General features: G+C 42.7%; 1 protein-coding gene across 25 annotated transcripts in view; it reads left to right on the top strand.

The window, feature by feature from the left end:
* The window catches only part of MAGI1 (membrane associated guanylate kinase, WW and PDZ domain containing 1), a 372565-nt gene that overhangs the window by 326298 nt on the left and 24721 nt on the right, over positions 1 to 21546 (top strand). For all 25 annotated transcript variants that reach the window (XM_068154308.1, XM_068154307.1, XM_068154306.1 and 22 more), the window contains 2 exons: positions 8155 to 8186; positions 15696 to 15912. In XM_068154308.1, the coding sequence (XP_068010409.1) occupies positions 8155 to 8186; positions 15696 to 15912 (249 nt within the window). The remainder of the gene's footprint in view (positions 1 to 8154; positions 8187 to 15695; positions 15913 to 21546) is intronic.

The raw sequence follows: 21546 nt of genomic DNA, 5'->3' as shown, positions 1-21546 counted from the left end.
AGAAAGGAGTAGGCTGTTAGATGAGAACAAAACAGGAGGTTGCTTAGCAAATGAAAGATGAGAGCTCTGAAATTCTTCCTAAAGGTGGTTTGTTTGGATTTTTTTTTTTCCTCACCCTAGCTTAAAATTTTGAAAGTTGTCTTCCCCCTCCCCCCTTTGTGTTTTGATTTAGGGTTTGGCATTAAATGCTGAAGTGGTATAAGTGGAGCAACTCAAACCCACACAGTGTTGTTTTATATCAAATGTGATGTGATGTAACACAAGGTGGCACAGCAGAACCTAATACTGTGCATTAGATAAGGCAGATTTAGCTGGAGATGTGCCTCCCACATCTTCATCGGGATTTACACAGCAGGAAATGGAGCAGACTGGAAGCTGTGCAGCAAGAAGGCTTTTATTCCACCCAGTTTTTCCTCCTACCCTTACATCCTGCCTGTATGGCATTTTGGTATGTGTGTACTAGTAAATTGTGAGTTTTTATCAGCCACGTTGCAGGTGGGTGCAGTGGCTGCTGCCCTCATTTGGCGTGATTATAACCAGTCATAATAGAATTAATGAGGTATCAGAAATCCAAGAAAGGTCTTTGTTTATCACTGTAATTAAATATGTTTGGAGTGTCATTAAAAGCAATAACAGGTGGAAGAAGGATGACTTTGTAATGGGCTAGTCAATGGTTTTGTTCTGAGACAGATTGGTTTTAAATCTCTGTCCTTATGTCTCAGTCTTCTAAATTTATTTCTTTTCCCATTCTGCATTAGGATTTTATGTTTATTCATTTTCATGTTTATTTTTTTCTTGGTCAGAAGGACTGAGAGGGTCATAGTAATTAGGACTATACCAGCTTTCAGGCCCTGTTAAAGCTGTGTCTTTTGTGTCAGATGACCTGCAGTGTACCATGAGTTGGACTTGTGATGCTGGCAGGGCTTGTAGATAAACCAGATGTGGTAGAGGAGGCTGAACTTCAGAGAGATGACCCCGCTGGCTGAGAGTGCTGGAGCAGGTCAGGGCCCTGTGGCTAGGAGCACATGAAGGTAACGTTGATAGGGATGTTGCAGGTGAATATCAGTCCCCAGAAGTTTTAACTCCATCCTTATCCTCAAAGGTTAGTTTCTGAGGTGTAAACTTACATGCTTACAAGTATATTGAGCTCCTGGTTTACTTTTGTAGAAAAACTTTATTTTAAATCAAATTAAGTCATGTTTTGTGACAACATCTACAGATCCATTGTCTTCTAGTAAAGATTTTCTGCCTTATCATGCCATGTGTGCATGTGTGCTCCCCAGGGCTGAGTCTGGCTGGGTATTCTATAAATATTAGCTTGTTATTAAGGAATGTTTTTTTATTAATAGCAACGTCAATCCTGTGCCAAGAGGCCCCTGTTTGTAGTCATCCCCTTTGTGCAGGCTGCTCTCCAAATATGAAATACGAGAATCTACCATAAGCCACATGGGTTTGAGCATGGGATTTGCACCTTGTAACAGCCCCGTTATAAGTCTGAAGACAAACACCCTCACTGAGCAGGATAAATTCAGATATCACAACAGCAGAATACTATTTCTCCTCTACTAGTGTCCTCCTGAGCATGGAGTGGCAAATGAGATTGGCCTTGAGCTGCTGCTGCACTTCAGTACTCACATGGCCATGCCACAGGGCAGCCAGCTCTGGAGACGGGGTTTGGCACCAAACATACTCAAAACAACAGCATGCCTGAAGATTTATGAGCTAGCTGTACTTTAGAAATAAAGCTTGCAAGCCATGGATTTTGTGGGCTTATGCAAAGGTATTGGTACCTTCATGCGTATCCACACATGTATGCTTATGTATATGATAAAATCCATGGGTACACATAGCTATGTAAAAGAACATGAGGGTTTCCAGTTACTTCCCAGTTCTGGTGCTTACCTTCTGAACCTTGTGAGGTTTCAGAAATTGATTGTTTATGTACATATTTGCTTAAATATTAACAGAGATTTTAATCTAAGTGTATGATTCCAACAGCTTGAGCTTTAGGAAAAGCTCTTCATTTAATGAGCTTCAAAATAAAACTATAAGAACTTCTGACTTGCTATCAACCCTAGGTTAGATGGGTGTCACACTAGTTCTCAATCTATTACCTCACACTCTTGTGGCATTACTATAGGTGTCTTACTACACAGTTACATTTGTGGTTTTGTAGTAATTAGCCTCTATCTTTATTAGCCTATATCTTTATAGCTTCCACAAATCCGTTCTGGTTTGAGATGCTGAAAATATGACTGAGACTTCAATTACCAGGAATCGTTTAGCATCCTGACCAAAAATGAGTAACTGAGTCTAATGCAATTTAACACCTTTATAGCATCTAGCACTGAAATTCTTGTTAATGGCAATAATATACTATGCCTCATTATGTTTTTGCCAGTGCCAGTGGGTTAATAATGCCTGAGATGGTCTCTTGAAAACATTGCTTTCTTACCATTAGCATTGAACATTAGCATTAGAAACGCAGCATTTTTCTCTGTGTTTGGTAGTTATGAACCTTGATTTATGGCAGGGCTCTATTCCTGCCTGCAGTGTAAATTATTCTCTCGCTTACAGCTTGCATTGCATAGCTAATTTTTTTTGCTAGCGCAGTGACACTCTTGTTATGCAAATCACAATGACGAGCAAAAAAGTTGGACAGGGACAAGGTAGGGATTTTTTTTCTAGATGGTACTCCTTATACCTCTATAGGCCTTGCCTCTCGTGCTGCACATTACTCTGTTTTCTTGTTCTTTCTCCGGTCTGGAAAAGATCAAATTGCATCTATTTATTTATTTTTTTTCAAAGACAGGATTTGCCCTTTATTAGAAATTCTTTGGCAATGGTTAATACAGAATCAAGGGGACTACTTTATCACCAGCAGCCTCCCCAGCCCTCCCAGCAGCACTAATGGCCATTAGCGTTAATTATTTAAAGTTCCTTGTTTTGCACACAGAAAGCAGCTATCAATGTGCCGTGCCAAATAGATGGCTGTGTACACCCTGACTCCAGTACCTTACCCCTCCTCTTTCAAGATGTCTGTTTTCTTTGATACAACCTTTGTTTTTCATTCAGCCCAGTGTAAGCAAAGCTATTTAGAAAGGTTGTTATTATTATTTTTTTTCCCAGGCAGGAAATTTTCTCTGTAAATGTTAACCTTGTGAGACAGTCTGAAATGTTTCTTTTCTTGTGGTTTTATTTGTCTCTTGCTAAATTTTAGCTGTTGTGCATTCTGGACTGCAGACAACGTAATGGCCAAACCAAATGGGTGACCTTTTTACTTAGGCCCACCTATAGGTATTTATTTATTTTATTTGCTGTCCAATAAAGCCTCCAGATTAGGAGTGGTAAGCAATCATGAGAAGTAAAGATCTGGACACAATTGTTCTTTCTCTTCATATGCAAAACCACCTCAAAACTGAAAAATGCTGAGCAGTAGCCATAGATGTTTTAAGAAATAAACGATAGACAGGCTTCTAGACTGGCTCTTAGCAATCTCAGGCACCTTTACTCTATGGGTAGGGTGTATAAACTGGTGCTAAGTTGTTCTAACTTCATCTGAAATCCCATTGAAATATGTACTTTATTTTTTAGAATAAGAATAGAATAGAATTAACCAGGTTGGAAAAGACCTCTGAGATGGAGTCCAACCTATCATCCAACACTATCTAATCAACTAAACCATGGCACCAAGCACCCCAAGTCTCTTCCTAAACACCTCCAGTGATGGTGACTCTACCACCTCCCTGGGCAGCCCATTCCAATGGCCAATCACTTTTTCAATGAAGAACTTCTTCCTAACATCCAGCCTAAACCTCCCCTGGCACAGCTTGACACTGTCCCCTCTTCTTCTGATGCTGCTTGCCTGGGAGAAGAGACCAACCCCTACCTGGCTACAACCTCCCTTCAGGTAGTTGTAGACAGCAATAAGGTCTCCTCTGAGCCACCTCTTCTAGAGGCTAAGCAACCCCAGCTCCCTCAGCCTCTCCTCATAGGGCATGTGCTCCAAACCCCTCATCAGCTTTGTTGCCCTTCTCTGGACACATTCCAGCAAGTCAACATCTTTCCTAAACTGAGACTTTTTTCCTAAACTGTTGTTCACTCCAAATGGCCTTTACATAACCAAGCTGTTTGGCTGGGTTGACTGGATGACTCGTGTAGTGCCTAGAGATAGGTCTTCCTTAAGATTCAACTTTAGATCATTTTGATTCACTGTCACTAAAAGACAGGGCTTTAGAACAGAGCATGATGTGGCTGGTGTTCATCTGGTATTCATTAGGCCCAGGCTACGATATGGACTGGTAGTCTCACGTTGTGTTCTGCGTATGCTCCGTAAACCAGAATTTGCTATGTGTTGTAATCTGCCTGTCTTACTTTGTTTGCATAAAGACAAAAAATAGGGAAAACATACCTGTGAAAACTGAGGGGCACTGCATGTTAGAAACAGCAAGGCTTGGTGTCACAGGCTTGTCCCATCAGTTCTTCCGTGAACTCATTGTAGGCAGAGCTAGGCAACTTAGAGTTTCTCAGCTCCAGGAGTTGTACCACAGAAGACTGCAAAATTAGCACATAGCAAATAGTAAGAATTAAGCTGAGTTGTGGCCTTACTTCACGGATGGCATCACTCCCAGCATAATACAGTGTCACGCAACAGAAATGCTGCTCCTGATGGGTAATGGCTTTAAGAGTGCTGAAGTCATGGTACAAAACTTGCTTAATGATTTGCGTTTTCCCCCCCTATGTTATAAAACACAGTTGAGCAGATGGATGCAGCCAGCTGTACATAGAGCTTTAGGGAGTACTGGGGAGAAGAGAGAGAGGGTTTTGTTAAGATAAATGTAATAATCTCTGTGATAATTAGTTTAATTTAGATCCCTGCATCTGACTCATTTTTGACTAACCTTGTATGAAGCCTTTCTTGACTTGCTGACGAGTCTGTGAATTTAGTTTGATTGCAATCCCTTTTTTTGTACTTGCAGATTACTCACTGATCACTGATATTTTTCATTAAGCAGTTGCTTTATTACATTGTTATTTAGAGGGGAGTAATTTGTGCTTTCTAATTAATTTAATTCCAAGCACATTTAGTAAGTAGCTACAATGAGCCCATTCAAGGGGTTTTAGGTCATATTGACATTGTTTACCAGATGTGCTCATTTGTTTTAAAACACTGTTAACTCTGTGATGGCAGCAGCCCCATTAGATTGCATGACTCTTCCACCATCCCTTATCTGCACCTCCAAACCCTCCCCAAATGGGTAGAGGCACTTCAAGTGCTAGTGAGAGATGTCCACAGGCATTAAATACAGATAATTATATTGCAAAGAGTGATGATACAAACTATCCCATTATCACATTTGAGGGCAGAGCACTGACTAAGCCTTTTGGCTTCCCTTAGCCAGAGATGTCAATACTATTACTCCAACCACTAAAACATTGGATAATGCCAGTGAGACCCAAACTGGGTGTTAAGACCATGCTTGGGTCATTTACCTCTGGAAAACTTGCAGTGAGGCTTCAGAAGACAACAGGACATCTGGGAGGATGACCGCAGGAAGCAAGGCATGGCATGAGCAGTAGTGGGACCTGGATAATGTAATCAAAAGGCTAATGTCATTCAGAGTTGTCACCATCCCAAATTCATAGGCATGGGCAATGTTTTTTTGCCAGAAGCTTTATGGTAAAGCTCAGCATTTTCTTCCTAGTGATGCTCCCAAGATTTGGGGTGTTCTTCAAGTGCTTTGTGCTCATCGCTGTTAAATGCTGTATCTATTCCATCATCTGAGCATGAAAAGTATGCATGATAGCTATCATTTGCTCATTTGGCCTGCTGTGTCAAAAAAATGGGGGGTTCAAAATGAGACCTGGATTAGATGAGTAAATAGCATCTTTACAGGGAAATCTATAGGCAGCTTAATCCCCTGACTATAAGCTCATCCCATGAAGAACTGCCACCGTTTGTTAACATATTCCACAGTCACTTATTTTGGTAAAAAGTCAGTTACTGCTTGTTCTGCAGCAAAGTCTGGCACAGAGAAGTGACTGTAAGATTCATTGGCCTCTGAAGGATGCACCAAACAATGGGGTCTTGATGTGTTCTCCATTATTTTTCAACTGTTTTCCATCTCTGTTGGATTAGAACAGCCAAAATTCATGACAAACTTTGAAGGAAAGGTTTATTCAGTAGCTCATACTTAGTAAATTTTAACATTTAATGCTTATGATGCAATAGACTGATTTATAGTACAATTTGGACCAACAGCCCAGCTGCATCTCCATTTTCTTCTTTTTTTTTTTTTGTTTGTGGGGAGCATTCAAATTGCTGTAATAACTTTTCTGGCTTATGTTGGTCTGTTAAGGGTGCGCGCATGCATGGAGATCTGTTCTACCTATTGATTTAATAGGAAAGAGCATCTCTTGGAAAGGGAGAGTAAATGTGTGTGCATGCATGTGGAAGGGGAGAGACAGCCAGAGAGGGAGAATCTCTATCTTTGTGTTTATCTCTGTGATAAATGATGCCTGTTAAAAATGTGACTCGCCGTGAACATTATTAGTGCTTTCCTCTTTAAGTGTATTATACAAACACTGTCACCGTCAGCAGAAATGAAGCTGCGGTCTTGATTGTTTAGTTCAAACAGTTTTGATGTTTCATTGTCCCTCAATCAATCAGTGCCTGGAGGGGTATCAGCTATTGGCTGGGAATGCATCAGAATGACATGCAGAGCACAGCTATTCCTCAAAAGCTGAAAATATTTCCTTTAAAATACTCATTGCAGTTTGCATCCCAGTGTGTGAGCAGGCAGCAAAGTGAGCTCTCTTTATCATTTTTAATTGTGTATCCTCCCCATTCAGAACTAACATCTCCCAAATTACCTTAAAATGAGCTTTTTTTCCCTACAGATTTGTGCTTTGGTTGCATCACTTATTTGATTCTCTATATAAAAGTTAGACGAGGACATGGGTTTTACCACAGACAAAATGCATAAAGCAGAAAACGTAATGCGGCACAAATGCCACACAAATCACCTCCTAAAGACAAAAGCAGATTTCAAACATCTGAATTTCTGAGCACTTAATGTGGAGAGTGTAATCTTCTGGTTTGGTTTATGGTTGTTTTCTGGAGTGTCACACAGAGCAAAATACAGGGACTTCCCTCTCCTCCAGCAGTGGAAGAAAAGAGAGGTGATGTGCAAGACACTCAGGAAAGAGCTTTTCCTATGTTGAAGGTATATCTCCCAGCCAAGTGTCTCCTTTGCTGCTGGGAATTGGACTATAGGGAGAAGTGGTCGACAGAAATCCCACTTGTGTTCTGTTTCTCATCACAGAGCAAGTAAGAAGCTGCTCCAGAATGCAAAACTGTCCTTGAAAAAAACCTTTCTCTAGTGCCCTTCCCATTGTTTCTTCCTTTGTATGGACTGCAACTTGTGTAAGCCCCCCTTCTCCAGGCTCCCTAGCATCCCCACAAGGGTCAGGACAGTTGCAGTGTTGCTTTCAAGCCTCAGATCTCTGAAATTGTAGCTAACAGATGAAATCTCTGCATTTAAAGATTTACACTTAGGATGGACAGGGAGGAAAATGTGTGTTTTCTCCCTTAACATTCACACTTTTAGGGATAAGGGCTTATTCCTCCTCACGCCTTTGCTCCGTTTGTGCCTCCCAGCTCAAGCCAGCACACATTTTCCTTTCAGAAATTGATTTCTAGAGAAATACTTTTTAAAAAATCAACCTGTTCTCCTGCACTGCTGCGATTGGTCTGATAAAATTGCCGAGCCGATCGCGTCAGGAGGAAATAGCCTGGGCTTAATTGTAAGCTAAGTCTCCCGTAATCCAGGGGAGCATTTGAGATTCTGCCCAGGCACTGGGTTTCAGCGGGTACTGAGGGCTGTGGGTTTCTCTCCCAGCCTCCCGGCTGCTGCAGCACAAGTCAGCATAGCTAATGCAGATAGAGCTCTCCCCCCGCTCCCGTCTCCCGCTCGCTCTCCCTCTGCCTGTGCTTTGATTCGATATGAACAGACTGGTAACTCCGATGCGAGAGCGAAAGCTGACATAACTCTGCAGATGGCTACGTTCGGATGATACACCTAGGGATTTTTCTTTAAGGGAAGGTAACGGTCAGATGCTAATGTTTATTTTTCCCTTGTTGCCATTTTTCAGGACTGCCGGTCCCAAAGAAGAGCCCAAAGTCGGTAAGCACTTTTCAGCTACTATTTTTGTCTGTTTGTCTGCTTTGAAGGAGAAAGGCGTGAGTTCGGCTTGTTTTCTTTGTGGGTCTTGATTGTTTTAAGTTGTCTTTCTGTTGCAACCATGATTACCTTGTAAGGCTCCTGCTGCATGGGGAGATGAAAGAGGAAGGCAGTATGGAAGGGGGACTTGTTTGCAAAGAAAGCCTCAGGTTTACAGATCCTCATCCCTGACAGATGAGCTTCTCTGTCGTTTAAGTTAGGGGGAAAAAAAAGGCTATTGTTTCCTTTTGGAAAGATGGGAGGCTCCACCTTCTTGCCAGATAGCAATTCCTGTCGGGTGCTCATAGGCACCAACCTCTTCCATTAACTCCCTGAGTTTTCTGGAGTCCCCTTGGCTGAATTATTAACAGAATGGGAAAGCACACACCTTGTTGAGAGAGACAAAGCATGAACAGAGCATGATTCCTGTTCCCAGGGAATACAGTTAGCTGTCCGAGTGAGCAGGATTGTGCTGCAGGTGTGAGATTCCTTATTTCCAAAAAAAAACCCCAAACAACAGAGCAGCAATTTTGTGTTCCTTCTGATTTCTGTGTAAAGCTGTTACCTGGATAACACATTACCTGATAGAATGGAAGCCCTCATCTAAAGTATCATTAAAGCTCCCTGAATGATAATGTAGAGGAAATTCATGTGCTATTTATATGCAGCAAAAAAAGGGAATGTTTTGTTTTTCATGGAAATGTAATACTTGAAGCCTGAAAGTTTCCAGTTATCTGCTGGGGGGGGGGGGAAGGGAATTCTCTCCCAGCAGCTTTAGAGAAGCATGTTGTAAAACAGTGCAAAACTTCACCAACAGTCCCCAAAGGGTGTCAAAAACTGCAGCTGGGCACAGCCCACCTTGCTGCAAATCTGGGCAAGAGGTTTGTGAAGGAGCTGAGCAGAAGGCTTCTGCTTTTAATATGAGTTCTCTGTTCATCCAAAAAAGAAAGCCCTGAAATAATTAATGTGATTCTGATGGCTTAGGGCAGTGCTGATTAAAATCATGTGAGCCCAGGCCTCTACCATTGTCAGCTCACATTAATGTCGAGAGGCAGAGGCGCAGGGTGCGCTGCCTCGCGAATCACGGGCACGTCAGACCCCGCGTGCTCGCCGCTGTCACACACAGGGATTGTTTCAGCCTTGGGTAAAACAGAAGCGAGTGTGTAAAATCCATCCGCGTCCGGCACACTTCTCTGTCTGCCTGCACCTTCTGGTCCGCTTGGAGCAGGAGCGGCTGCACGCAATCCGGAATCCCGCTTCAATCATTAAACCAGCCCCAATCAATTAATCTTGGTCTTCTCAAAGCACAGAGGCTACTGCTTTGACACAGGCACGTTTGATAGCAGGTGAAGCGAGGTCCTGCCATGTCAGACGCCTCTCTGGCTGGCAGTGATGCACCACGAAAATCTGTGCAGCATCTAAATCCACCTCAGGATAATCCTGCCGTGGTGAACAAAGAGGCTGCTTGCAAACAGGTGTAGCTCTGAAACAGACTTCTCCCTGCTATTTGCTCTGAGGAGCAGATTAGCCCTGGGAAAGCAGTCCCATTCCTTCGCGTGCCTCTCCCAAACCTCTTTCAGCTCTAGGGTCCCTCCAGTAATTTTGACTATGTCCCTAGGCGGTGCTGTTGCCTCTGAAGCACAGGACTGACAACAGAGGTTCCTCTTCTCTCTGCCCGCACACCGGATCATTTGCATCAGCAATTAGCAGGGATGTTTTACACTGCCGCATTGTATGGCAGCTTTAATGACCGACCGCTGCTCAGAGGGGCAGGGCAGAGTGTGGCAGAGTCAGTGCAGCCGCTGCTTCATTCCCAGGCATCAGTGATGTGCATGGGGTAAGCATGGAAACCTGGAGCAAAGCACCTGAAGGCACCCATGTGCAGAGGAGGAAACTGTCCTCAGGGCTGTCTGGGGCAGATTTACACCAACAATACAGCTCATGTGGCCAAGGCAATGGTCAAAAGCATAAAAGCAGTAGTATTGCTAAACATCTTCCACAGTTTGGTTGCAGGGCTGCTGCTTGGCTGTGGGGTAAAGGGAGCCTGGCCCTCTTAGCCATTGTGATTCTATCTTGCTCTTGTTCTGACAGTGGAGAGCTAGGCCTACCCCGCTGGCATGCTTCCAGGCTGGGATGCTGTCCTGCTGCACCCTGCCCTTGCATTTTCTGGGGATGTTTTGTCGCACTTTCAGCTCTTGGGTGAATGTAGGTACTGCCAACTGAACTGTGTGACCATGGGCTCTCCTCAGCACTTGGCTATGGGCCTTGAGTTGAGTGTGCTGCCTCTCTCCCCAGCTCCCTTTGCCTGACACCGCAGGGGAGCTGTTCTTCAGCATTCCTTAATGAATTAGCTGCAGTTAGAGGACAGCCTACATCCAGGCCAGAAGCAGTTGGCCCCATCTGAACTCATGTTCCTTCTTTTTCTTCTGCTGCATCAGGGAAGACATGAACTCAGCTGTCCATCTGCTTTGCTCAGCTCAGTGCTCCTATCCTTTCCCAAAGCCTGAACATTCTCCCAACTTGCTGTCAACAGCTGTCTCTTTCTCAAGCAAGCCCTCTGTTGAGCTATCAGCCCCAGCCCCATATTCCCGAAAGGCCAGCTTTAGGCTGTTGAATACCTCCCACCTGGGATGAAGTGTTTTAGCCCCTTGGGGAGGGTCTGTGGCACAGTCTGGGAATATTTTTCTATTTTGAGCTCAGTTTTCCAAGTGGTATTTTTCAGACCCTGTATCAACCATCTGATGAGCTTTGCCCTTTTTAAAGAAGAGGCTTTCAACCTTAGTGGAAGAGACAAATCAGTGAAAAAAAAGTTTGCAGCCGTACAGGGGACTGGGCCCTTCCAAGTTCTTTTTTCTCCTTTTACCTACACTAAGGATGTGCTCACAGCAAATCTCTGTGCTGCTTCATTGTTTTCAGATTCCTATCGATTCTTTTTTCAGATGAAAATGGATAATACATTTGTATTGACCATACAGGGATATACATTTTCAGCGTGCAAGTTCTCTAGTATAGCAATTTCCCCTTCAATCATTTTGGTATAATGTGGATGAAAGCAAACTTTACTTCTTTTTTTTTTCTTTCCCCTCCTCATTGGTTGCATCAAAATACTCCACAAGGGGGCAAAGATTCCCATTTCCAGCTTGGTTTGCTGTCCCTGCCAGGATCAGCTTCTCCAAACGGCTCTAGAGCACAAAATGTGCAGCTAAGATCATCAGAAGACAAAATCACTGCAGGGGAGAGGAAGTGCTAAGCTCTTCCAAAAAACTCCCACTTTTTCTTTTGGGTGTAAATAAATGCATTGTCAGCATAGCTGAACTGTGGCCAAAAGTGCAATTCCTATGCACAGCCTGTCCCTGACAAGAGACTTGACACATATTTTGGGTGGATAGTCAGGACTTGGGGCTCTGCTGGTATCCTGCTTTTGTCAGGAGGAGAAATTGGTTCCACAACATGAAGGTTAGTACAACACATCCTTCTACATACAGCGACCATTTTTCCCCTCCACCTTGAAATGCAGTGGGAGGAAACCACAGCAACTCTTCCCTCTTGCAGTTCTATGCCTGGAGACTCCCGTGCCAAAAAGCTTTGGTGTCCGTTCGTGCTGCAGGACATACTCTCTGCCACTATTGCCTCTGCTGCTGTGGGTTTCTCTCTGTTTGACACAGACATACACAACTGCTGCTAACAATTAGTGTCCTGTCTCTGCCTCCAGCCACCTCTCAGCCATGTCATGGCCCTCAGTTGTCTTAACAGTCACTGTACAAAGTAACATCTAATTACTCTTCCGTTTATCATGAATGACAAACTGATCTCTGCTGTGTGGGTATCTGTAACATTTTCCAGGCACTTGGAGACTTTTGCAAGCAGCAGCTTTCCTTCTCTCTCCTTGAGAAGCATGACAGCTTCCAGCTCCCTGGCTCACATCACCTTCCCTCTCCCTAATCAGAGGACAGTGTAGGCTCAGTGTGGGCTCACTCAGCCTCTCTGCTGAGGCAGGAGCTGCCTTTCAGCTCAACAAATGTAGTGCCTGTGGCTGAAAATGGGATTGCACAGTGGAGGAAAGAAATCCTGGAAGATTGATATATGCCCAAACTCTGACCACTGCTGCCCCTTCTTCTGCAGGACTCGCCCCCACAGCTGCACTCAGAAATCTAAGCCCTACTGATTTGCATAGACAGCTGTAAAAGACCTTCCTCACAGTGCTGCATTCTCTTCATCTTATTTTTTGATGGATGAGGACTGCAGAGTTTTAGCAGGCTTGTACAGAAGCTGGTACAAGACATATCTCAGACCTGGGGCTTGGGTAAGGCATGAGAGGCTCCAGCTTTCCATGTACTTAGTTTGTCATGGCTGTGCTATAGTGCCAGTGTAAGTATTTATTCCCATCACTTGTATCTGAGTGTGCAATCTGCCTAAACAAACTCAAGGTAGTCATCTCAGTCTTGATTTCTAGACACTTTTGGTCAAAAGTCTTTCTGGCAAGCTGTTCATGCTTATCAGCAGCTCTGGAGATGACCATAGACTCTGGAGAGTCAGGAGTGCTCTTGCTGACATGGATACTTCAGTGCTCCATGCTCTTGTACCTACTGTCAGTAGGTAACATGATGCAGTTCATGGGCTTTACTTTGCACATGAAAAACATGAGCAGCATCTCAGGGTGAGGTCTGAACCACCTCCTAATCTCCTCTGTAGCTGATCTGTCCCCAGACTGCCCCATGCTCATCTGTGTGAGCTGAGCAAGCTGAACAGTCAGATCCAGATCCAGGAGGATAGGTCCAAAAGGTAGGAATGAGGCAGGAGCCATCCTTTCATTGACATACCATCAGCTCATCTCTCCTGAGAAAGATCTGCTGTTGCACCAAGGCACAAACTTGTTCATCTGGGCAGTCCCCACTGAAGGAACAATGCAGAGAGGAGAGTGGTCAGACCCCTTCAAGTCTTGACGATGATGTGCTGGAGCTTCTACAGTACATGAAACTAGGACTGGCTGCAAACCTTTTTGGCCTCACCTGGTTTTGTGAAAGTCAATTAATATCTTCAAGATTTAATTTAATTACATGTGTTCATTATTTCCATGGTTGTGTTCCCCTTTCTCTGTTTCCCTCTTCAACTTCTAAATAGAGATGTTTCAGGTTTTTCAAATGAGTTACTTGGAAATGAAAAAAAAATGTGTTTCTCTGAATAAATTTCCCCTATTCCTTGCAAAATGTGCTGTGTATTGCAGTTGCACCTCTAGTTTAATCAGAGGTGGTTTGCTTGAGAAATGCTGACGCTTCCGTTTGCGAACCCAATACAAAACCGAACTCATAGGTTGTTCAACATTTAGACCTTTCATAGCATGAAGTTGAGAGCACCTCTTTAAAGTTCTAACTTTTATTTCTTTTTAGCTCAGAAAGTTATCAGAGTTCTCCGCATCTCCCCAAGCGATGAATAAAGCTTCACATTTTAGTCCCTGTACTCCAGCTTCTGTAAACCAGCTATTTTCAGTGAGATTGGCCTGAAGTTTCACAGGATGCTTGTAGTTATTTTAGTGGTTTGGCCAAACAAACACAACAATCCAGATGGCTGCAATGAGAGCTGTAAAGTGTTCTTCCTTTCTCTCTTTTTTTTTTTTTTCACCATTTAGTTTTAAGTTACAAAGGAATGATTATCCACAGCATAGATGTTTTAAAACTGCCTCATTTAAAAACTGAAGGGCTGCATGTGAATTAGGTTCTTTTACTGCTTAAAAAGCTAAAAATGTCTGAAATTGGTTCAGATATTTGTATTTGAAAGTCCACAGATGAGTAATCACAGCAGGTATGCTTTGTTCAAAATTGCTTGAAAGGACAAAGGCAATTTCATATTCCAGTCAATCGAGATATCATTTTAGAAAGTGCTAGTAGTGGATCAACAGCTCAAACATAAGGCTGTGAGGGCAAAGTCATTTGGACTGTTGGAGCTGAGGTTTTTTCCTCATGTAAACCTAAAGATATGTCCAACTTAGGAGAAAACAAACAAACAAACAAAAAATCCCCACCAAACCACCACCAACAAAATAGCCAAACAACACCCCCCCCCCAAAAAACTAAACCCATAACAAAATAAAACAACAACAAAACAGAAAATATTACAGTTAAAGAGTCAAAAAGGGGGAACTTTCCTATGGTGACTTTCTCCTCTATGATTCAGCCCTGTTCTGAGGGAGCATTGCCTGCTTTGGGTTTGTGTTCAAGGAGGTGGTCCCTAGACCTGTGTGTACTTAAGCCCTCTACACTGATCTGCTCTTCATTAGCATTCCTCCCTACCCGTGCTTGGTTTTCTATGAAGAGTCCTGAAAGCACACTCCTCTTATCATATTTTTGGGTCCTCCCCGCCCCTGCCAGCAGGAAGCTTTAAATTTTATGCTGAGGTTTCTTGGTACAAGTGACTGGTTCTTTTTGTCCAGGAAATTGTGGATGATGTGAAAACAAGCTGTAGGATGCTATTTTTCTGGCCACCCTCTCCATCATGGCAGCCCTTTTGGACATGCCAGCTCCTGGTGCCAGAACAGGTGGGAGATTGAGCTCAGTCTTGATGCCAACCCAAGGCCTTCTCAAAAGAGCATTAAACAGCATTTGCTGTGCAGTTTGGGGAGCTCTTGTTGAGGGAGGATTTTGCTGCATATTGAGTAGTACAAATCCTGGTCATGCAAATGTGACTTCATATGAGCACACCGTTGTGAATTTGAGTTAAGAATTATGTACCCTACTTAGCTAAACATTGAGCAGCCAGAGCTCTTGACATACTGCTTTTGAATAAGCCTGGAATTTAGGCATGTTATTTGCTGGTTTAATACACTCAATTAAAACAAGAAAATCTAACTGCAAATAGATATTTTCATGTCTGTGAAGGTCTGCTGTAATCCTGTGGATGCTTTGGGAAGCAGAGACATGAAAGTGGTACTCTGTTGTTCATCCACTTGTGATGTAAGGGGCTTGCAGTAAATGCAGAGGAAAAGTGATCTTTCATAGTAAGGGCTGTGCTTGCATCTGTTTCACAGGGACTCTTTCAATGTTCACAATGATATCTGGTATTTTTTCTTGCAGGCTTAAACTTAGAACCTGACTTTACCTGAGTAGAAAGTTATTGAGTTTTTCTGCCGTAATGTGTGTGTGTGGGGGGAACAAAACAAAAAACAAGTGCACTGAAACTAGTAACCTATGATGAGATTTCAGTTCATTTCATGTGTGAGATGGAGAACTGCATATTTTTCATGATAAATGACTTTATTTTGCATATATCTTTCTGTCAGTCTGCCTATCAAAATCTGTCATCAGGGAATTTAACTGCACCCGGCATTAACTGGGAGCAGCAAAACTGTGATTTATATATTTACTTATGTGCATGCAGAAACCCTGATCAAAGAAGAGAGAAAAATTGATGGAAAACACCCACTCAAAGACCAATAACCGTCTGTTCTCTCTCTCTTTCCACTCGCTTTCTTCCTTACAGCAACCACTTGAAAGGAAAGACAGCCAAAACAGTTCTCAGCACAGCGTCTCGAGCCACCGCAGCGGGCACACCGCTTCCCCCGTTCACGGCACACAGGTGCTGCCGGACTACGCCGCCGCGGAGGCCCCCGCTGCGGATCAGCCGGACAGTTCTGGGCAGAAAAAGCCAGATCCATTCAAAATCTGGGCCCAGTCCAGGAGCATGTATGAAAGCCGACGTGAGTATGAAGCAGGTGTGGTTGCTAAGGCTACGGCTCTGGCAGCTGCTCTCTGTATATTTTCTTTGCGAAGAGCTGAATCTTTTAGATTTATGGTTGAAAATAGACGGCTCCAGTTTGTAAATTTAGTGTTTGTCAATGATAGCTACTTGATAGAAGTGCAGCTTCCCCTGATGAGGAATGAATATAGATGATCTCTAGGAAAGGGCACTTAGACCAAAGCTTAATACAAAAAAATCCCTTTAAAATTAAAGACATCTTTCTTCCTTTTCTTTTTCTTTTGCTTTGCAATTAAGCTGAAGAAGAATTCCAAGTTTGTTATCCAGATCCTAAATTCCTTTTTGAGGTTAATACTCAGTGTCTGATATGCATAGGAATTTCATTAAGGAGGGGAAGTATTTAGTTTGCTGAAATTCATATCAGATGCTTTCCATTCTCACCCTGGAACAGAGAAGCTCCAGCTGAGCCATTTTACTTTGACCAGAGTGGACACTTCAACAATACAGATATCAAATGCATATTCTAAGTGGCTTTTATGGCAATTAATAATCTACACACTTGGCTAATAGTTCAGCAGGGCTTTGACTCTGCTCCAAGACTATAAATATGGCTTCAATCAGTTTCTTCTATGCAAACCAAATACACACCTTGGCTTTGCTTTAGTTGCACTGCTGGAGATGATTAATTTGGTAAAGCTTGTCAAAGAAAAAGTTAGTGTGTTAGGTTTGTTTGCAAAAGCAGTAGTTGCTGTAGTTGCAGAAAAGGGAGCTTCAAAGTCTTAGTGCTGTAAGAGTATTGCACTAACTGGACTTTGGTAAAACCAGTACGAAGTGCACATTACCTCTGAACGACAAGTGGTAGGAGTGTTTTGATTCTGACCAAATGAATCACTTGGAAATCTTACATTCTTGAAAAATTAAGTCATGAGTCACAGTTTCTTGGCTGAAGATTGGATTGAATGTCTCAGCAAGGCAGTTTGTAGGTGTCTTAGCTTCTGTGCACTGCTTCCCTTCCCAGCCCTGTGGGCTCTTGGGCCTGGTCATGCTGACAGAATGTGCATATGCATCTCATTGAAATAGCAAAAAGGGACGAAAGCTAAGGGACAGTGACCCTTCAGAGCTGTGGACAGAACTGCTCTTTCTCCTGCCCTGACGTTCAGAGCTGAGGCTGTCCCGTGGCACAAGTGTTAGCCCTGTTCAGCTTATGTGGTTCCTGTAGGCTGGTATTGCCTCTGACCCCCTGCAGCTACTTTGATAATTTCTAATTAACTGTTTAACTCATACTAATTAGTCATTAGTATCAGCTTAGCAGCCTTAACTCCTGCCTGTCTTTTCCAATAAAATCTGAGGCTGAGATGTAGAAATCCTGAAGTGCACAGGCAGGCATTTGCCTGTGTCCATCTTCAACACCATGTTCTCATTCCTCCCTTTTTTTCCCAAAGGCTGCAAGGTATCTTGTAGAGCTTTTATCCTTGTCTCTGATTAGAGCCCTTCTAGAGGCCTTTTCACTGTCTTTTGATCTGCTGGCTTTCCTTACCCCATCTCTCCCTGTGCCAGAGTCCTCCCTGCTTGGGCCTTTTGCTGGTCTGGAATCTGCTACACTCCTTCAGTTTTGTTGTCTTGCCTTTCCATGGTCCAGCATCTCTGTAACTGGGCTGATCCTCTTCTATTCTTTCTATTCTTATCTCCTGCCTCTTCTATCAGATAAAACCCAGCTGTTTGAAAGCCAGTGCTTTTCTACCACCTTTTCTTCTCATTGTGATTTCCTTCCCAGGAGGGTGTTTTCAGGGATTTTTTGGTTTCATAGATAGAGAGGGTTTGAACAATGGCAGAATTGTGATATGGTTGTATCTTCTAGTAAGTTTGTGACACTTAGAAGTGTCTAAGAGCCAATGAAGTTCCAACCCAAAGATGGAGTAAAACACATTCCCTGAGGTTTAACCTGCACTCTTAACTAGTGACATGGCTTTGTTGCACCTAATGAAAGGTGGAGGAAGGAAGAAAATGTATAGTCAAAGTGAAAGAAATGGCTGCACATGCTCTGTTTCTAGTTGCAGTCTGATTACAAAGTGTGACTCATGGTTTTACTTAGAGGTCCTTCTCTTTCCCTCACTAAACCTTCAACTTTCATCCCTTTTACCAGTCTCAAAGGGAGACTGTGGTTCACAGGTTGAATTTGCTGCCTCTTCTGCCCTGGAGCTTGAGATGAGCCACTGTGTTTCTTTCCCTGTGCTTGGTCTGTGTGAAAAGTGGGCAACTGGGGGCTGCTCTGTTATGAACATGAGTCATCCTTTGAGACTCACTTCCCAGTATTGCTCAAGCACCAGCCATGTGTCTCTCAGATCACTGGTAGGGAGCTTTGTAGTCATGGAGCACCACAGGCTGTGGCATGGGAGAAGCTGTTCTGTGGGCCCCTGGTTCCACTGTCTGTCTGCTTCACATATGCTGTCTTTGTGGCTTTACCCAGCTGCAGTTCAGTTTATCTCCAGTGCCTTCTCTGGCTGGTGATGATACAGTCATATCATTGCTTTCTTCTTTATTTGAGCACTCATTCCCTTTGGCTTTGGGATTGAGGTTAGCATTTCCCCTCCTGTGATAACCTTAGTTTTGGGTGCTCGGTGTGATTCTCTTTGCATTCTTCTGATGAAGGTGTCAGCAGAACCAGAAGAATACCTACAGCAGAAGGGTGCCACACTAATGCCAGTGCTGAGATTGGCTGATACATCCAGTAACTGGGGCTTTTGGTGGGTCCTAGAAACCCCCCACTGCCTGAGGAGCCCCAGCTCACCTCTCTCTGCTGCCCAGTCCAGGGCTTGGTCTCTGCTGATTCACAGCCTTAAATTTTAATAAACCTAAAAAGGATTAGAAAATACTCTTCTGAAGAGGCAGGGTTTTGAATCCCCAACAAGTGAAGTGATAAACAGCAACAAACTATTGTGTTGAAGTATATGATGAAGTTAAAAAAGACAGGATTTTAGAGCATTAGATCATCTTAAGTGTTTTATTTCATCCCATTTGTGAAATTGTCAAGCACAAAGAGAACATAGTGCAATTTTTCAAGTGCAGTTGGCACAAGATGATGAATTCATTAGCCCCAGCCCAGCCAGATTTTTTTTTTTATCCAAAAATAATAATATAAAGAGGTTTTATTCAATATATGAATACAGTGTCTCCAGGTTATTTCTAAGAAGAGCTGAATCTATAATGACCACCTACTGCCTTTTTTACTGGGAGTGCATCCCACTGTTATTACCATTAATAATCATAATGTAGACGTAGAAAGCACACAGGCAACATTTTATTTTTTTCAGAATTGGTGAAAGATGTTCTTCCTTTCTTTGAGTATCTCTTTGGATCAGTCTTTCATTAAAAAATGACTGTATTTGACTTACGTGACTTGTCTCACCGAAGCCATTGGTAAAGCAGAATTCCATTCAGAAGCACCAGATAACCCATAATTTAGTAAAAGCATGTACTTTTATTTGATTTCCCAATGCATCTTAATATCAGGAAGCATTCCAGCTCTGCAGAGGAGAGCCACAGACGTTGCCTATTTAGGGGAAGAAAAAATTAAAACTAGAAGTAGTAATGCAAAGTTAAGCAGTGGCTCCATAACTATCTCTGGACCCTGGTTGAATGGCAGCAGATAAGAGCTGCACGTTTATTCAACAAGTGTAGGCTAAAGTTTCTTCACATGCAGCTCCCCTGGGTGAGGGGATCAAGCTGCAAGGTGCTGAGGGCCTGGGCTTTGGGCCAAGGAAGCTTATTTTCAAGCTGTAAACCCAAAGGTACTTGGATGCTTTAAGGCTAAGCTCAAATAGTCTGCTGCAATCTGGCCCAGAGTCGCAGTTCTTTGCTGGTTTAAGACATTTAAGAATAGCTGGCTCTATGTTAAGCGAATCTAAAAATTCTGTGGCAATAACACAAACACACTCTTTGCTGGTGCGAAGTTTTAGCTGCCTGAGCTCCTCTGTATGGGTAACTCATTGCTGCTAGTGGGAGTTGTGCACATGAATCAGAGAGGAGGACAAACCCTTAAGGTTTCAAAACTGAAGCAGTTCCAACATCTAGGAATGACAACATATGTGAAGAGCACTCGGCGAGACAAACAGCAAGTGAATAGTTTAGCAGAGAGCTGCAATTCAGAAATCACTGATTTATTGCACATGTATTTTTGTAATATGCTTTTTTATTTTTCAATGTATTATTAAACTTCCTTAAGGATTAACACAATCTGTTGTCAAATTTTTCTCGTGTGGCCTGATTGCTTTGCAAAATACCGTATCCTACATATGGCCATCTGTCAAAACAGCAGTGACAAAATGAATTAATCTGAATTGCAGATGTGTTAATGAATCCCTTTGAAGGGCTTAAGCATTTAATTAAAAGTAAAGCAGAACATGATAGATAATTTTTAAAGCTTTTAAAATATCATTAATATTTGAAATTTATTTTCAGGCACATCATTTATTTGGTAGGATTTTTCTCTCCCCAAATCTAATTAAAGTTGCACAAACAAGTCTTGACCCCAGTGTGCAGTGTTCACTCACCAGCAATTACATAGAGTTAAAAATATTTGCACAGTGATACCAAACATTAGATACTTTCTCCATAAAATAGAAAAGTCAAATGCTCTCAGGGATTTGCAGCTGCCTTCTGATCAGACTGACCTTAAAGATAATAGCTGGTAAATGCCCTTCATAAAGTTGTGTCCTTTTATTATATTACTAGGAAACAAATAGTTACAGTCATACACTTGGGCACACAGATGTGCCCATGCCCTTAGAGAATGTCTTGCCAAAAGGGACCGTAGTACTTGCAGCACGTGCTGTGAGCAGCAGAGACTGCTGAGTTGTTAGGGAGCTGGGTCCTGGATGGGCTCTGGTGAGTTAATCTGGCACCAGCCGGGTCTGTGGCTTTGTTGAGGCATTGCACCTTCCCCAAACCTCAGCAACAGAACTTGGTAGAGGATTGCAGAAGACATCTTTTGAAGGCTTTCCATGTCACCAAAACCAGTTGATTAAAAGGAAAGACGGAAACCCCAGAATTCTGCAGTGAACTAGCTTAGAAAATAGAACTTTGCTGCAAACATGGAGTCTGCTAAGATGTATGGCTAAATCACAGGACCTCTCAACACTGAAACTCTCTACCAGCTTCAGTGAGACAATTCATTCTTCAGACTTCCCCTTACACACTTTGCTCAATCTGGGCCTTAAAACTTTTGTGCTTTGCCAAGCTGTGAGTAATGAAAAAAGTGCCCCTGCCTCAAATGAGCCAGTGACTAAAGCAAACCCATAGTAATTAGTTTTTGAACCCATCTTTTGTTGAAACTGATATCACGCTGGACAGAATTGTTTTGTTTGGTTTCATATATATCTATATATATATGATGTGAAAGATAATTCTTAAAGTTTACATAGGAAAGTTCAATTAAAATAACTTCTAATTAAGCACTGTGTTCATTGTTCATTGCTAGACACCCTGAATTTAGAATTTCTTTTAATACTAGAATAAGATATTTCCATTTGGAAAGCTGTGTCATGATGGTGGAAGGTTTTTTGGTAGGGAAGTGTTTTTAAGGTGTTCTCAGAGAGATTTCTTCCTCTGAGGAGAGAAAAAGAGTTCTTTAAATGTA

Source organism: Melanerpes formicivorus, unplaced genomic scaffold (genome assembly GCF_026170545.1).
Source record: "Melanerpes formicivorus ecotype bairdi unplaced genomic scaffold, bMelFor1.0.p_v2 SCAF_28, whole genome shotgun sequence".
NCBI lineage: Eukaryota > Metazoa > Chordata > Aves > Piciformes > Picidae > Melanerpes > Melanerpes formicivorus.
The sequence above is the reverse complement of the archived record's forward strand: the minus strand, read 5'-3'. Positions and strand labels throughout refer to the sequence as shown.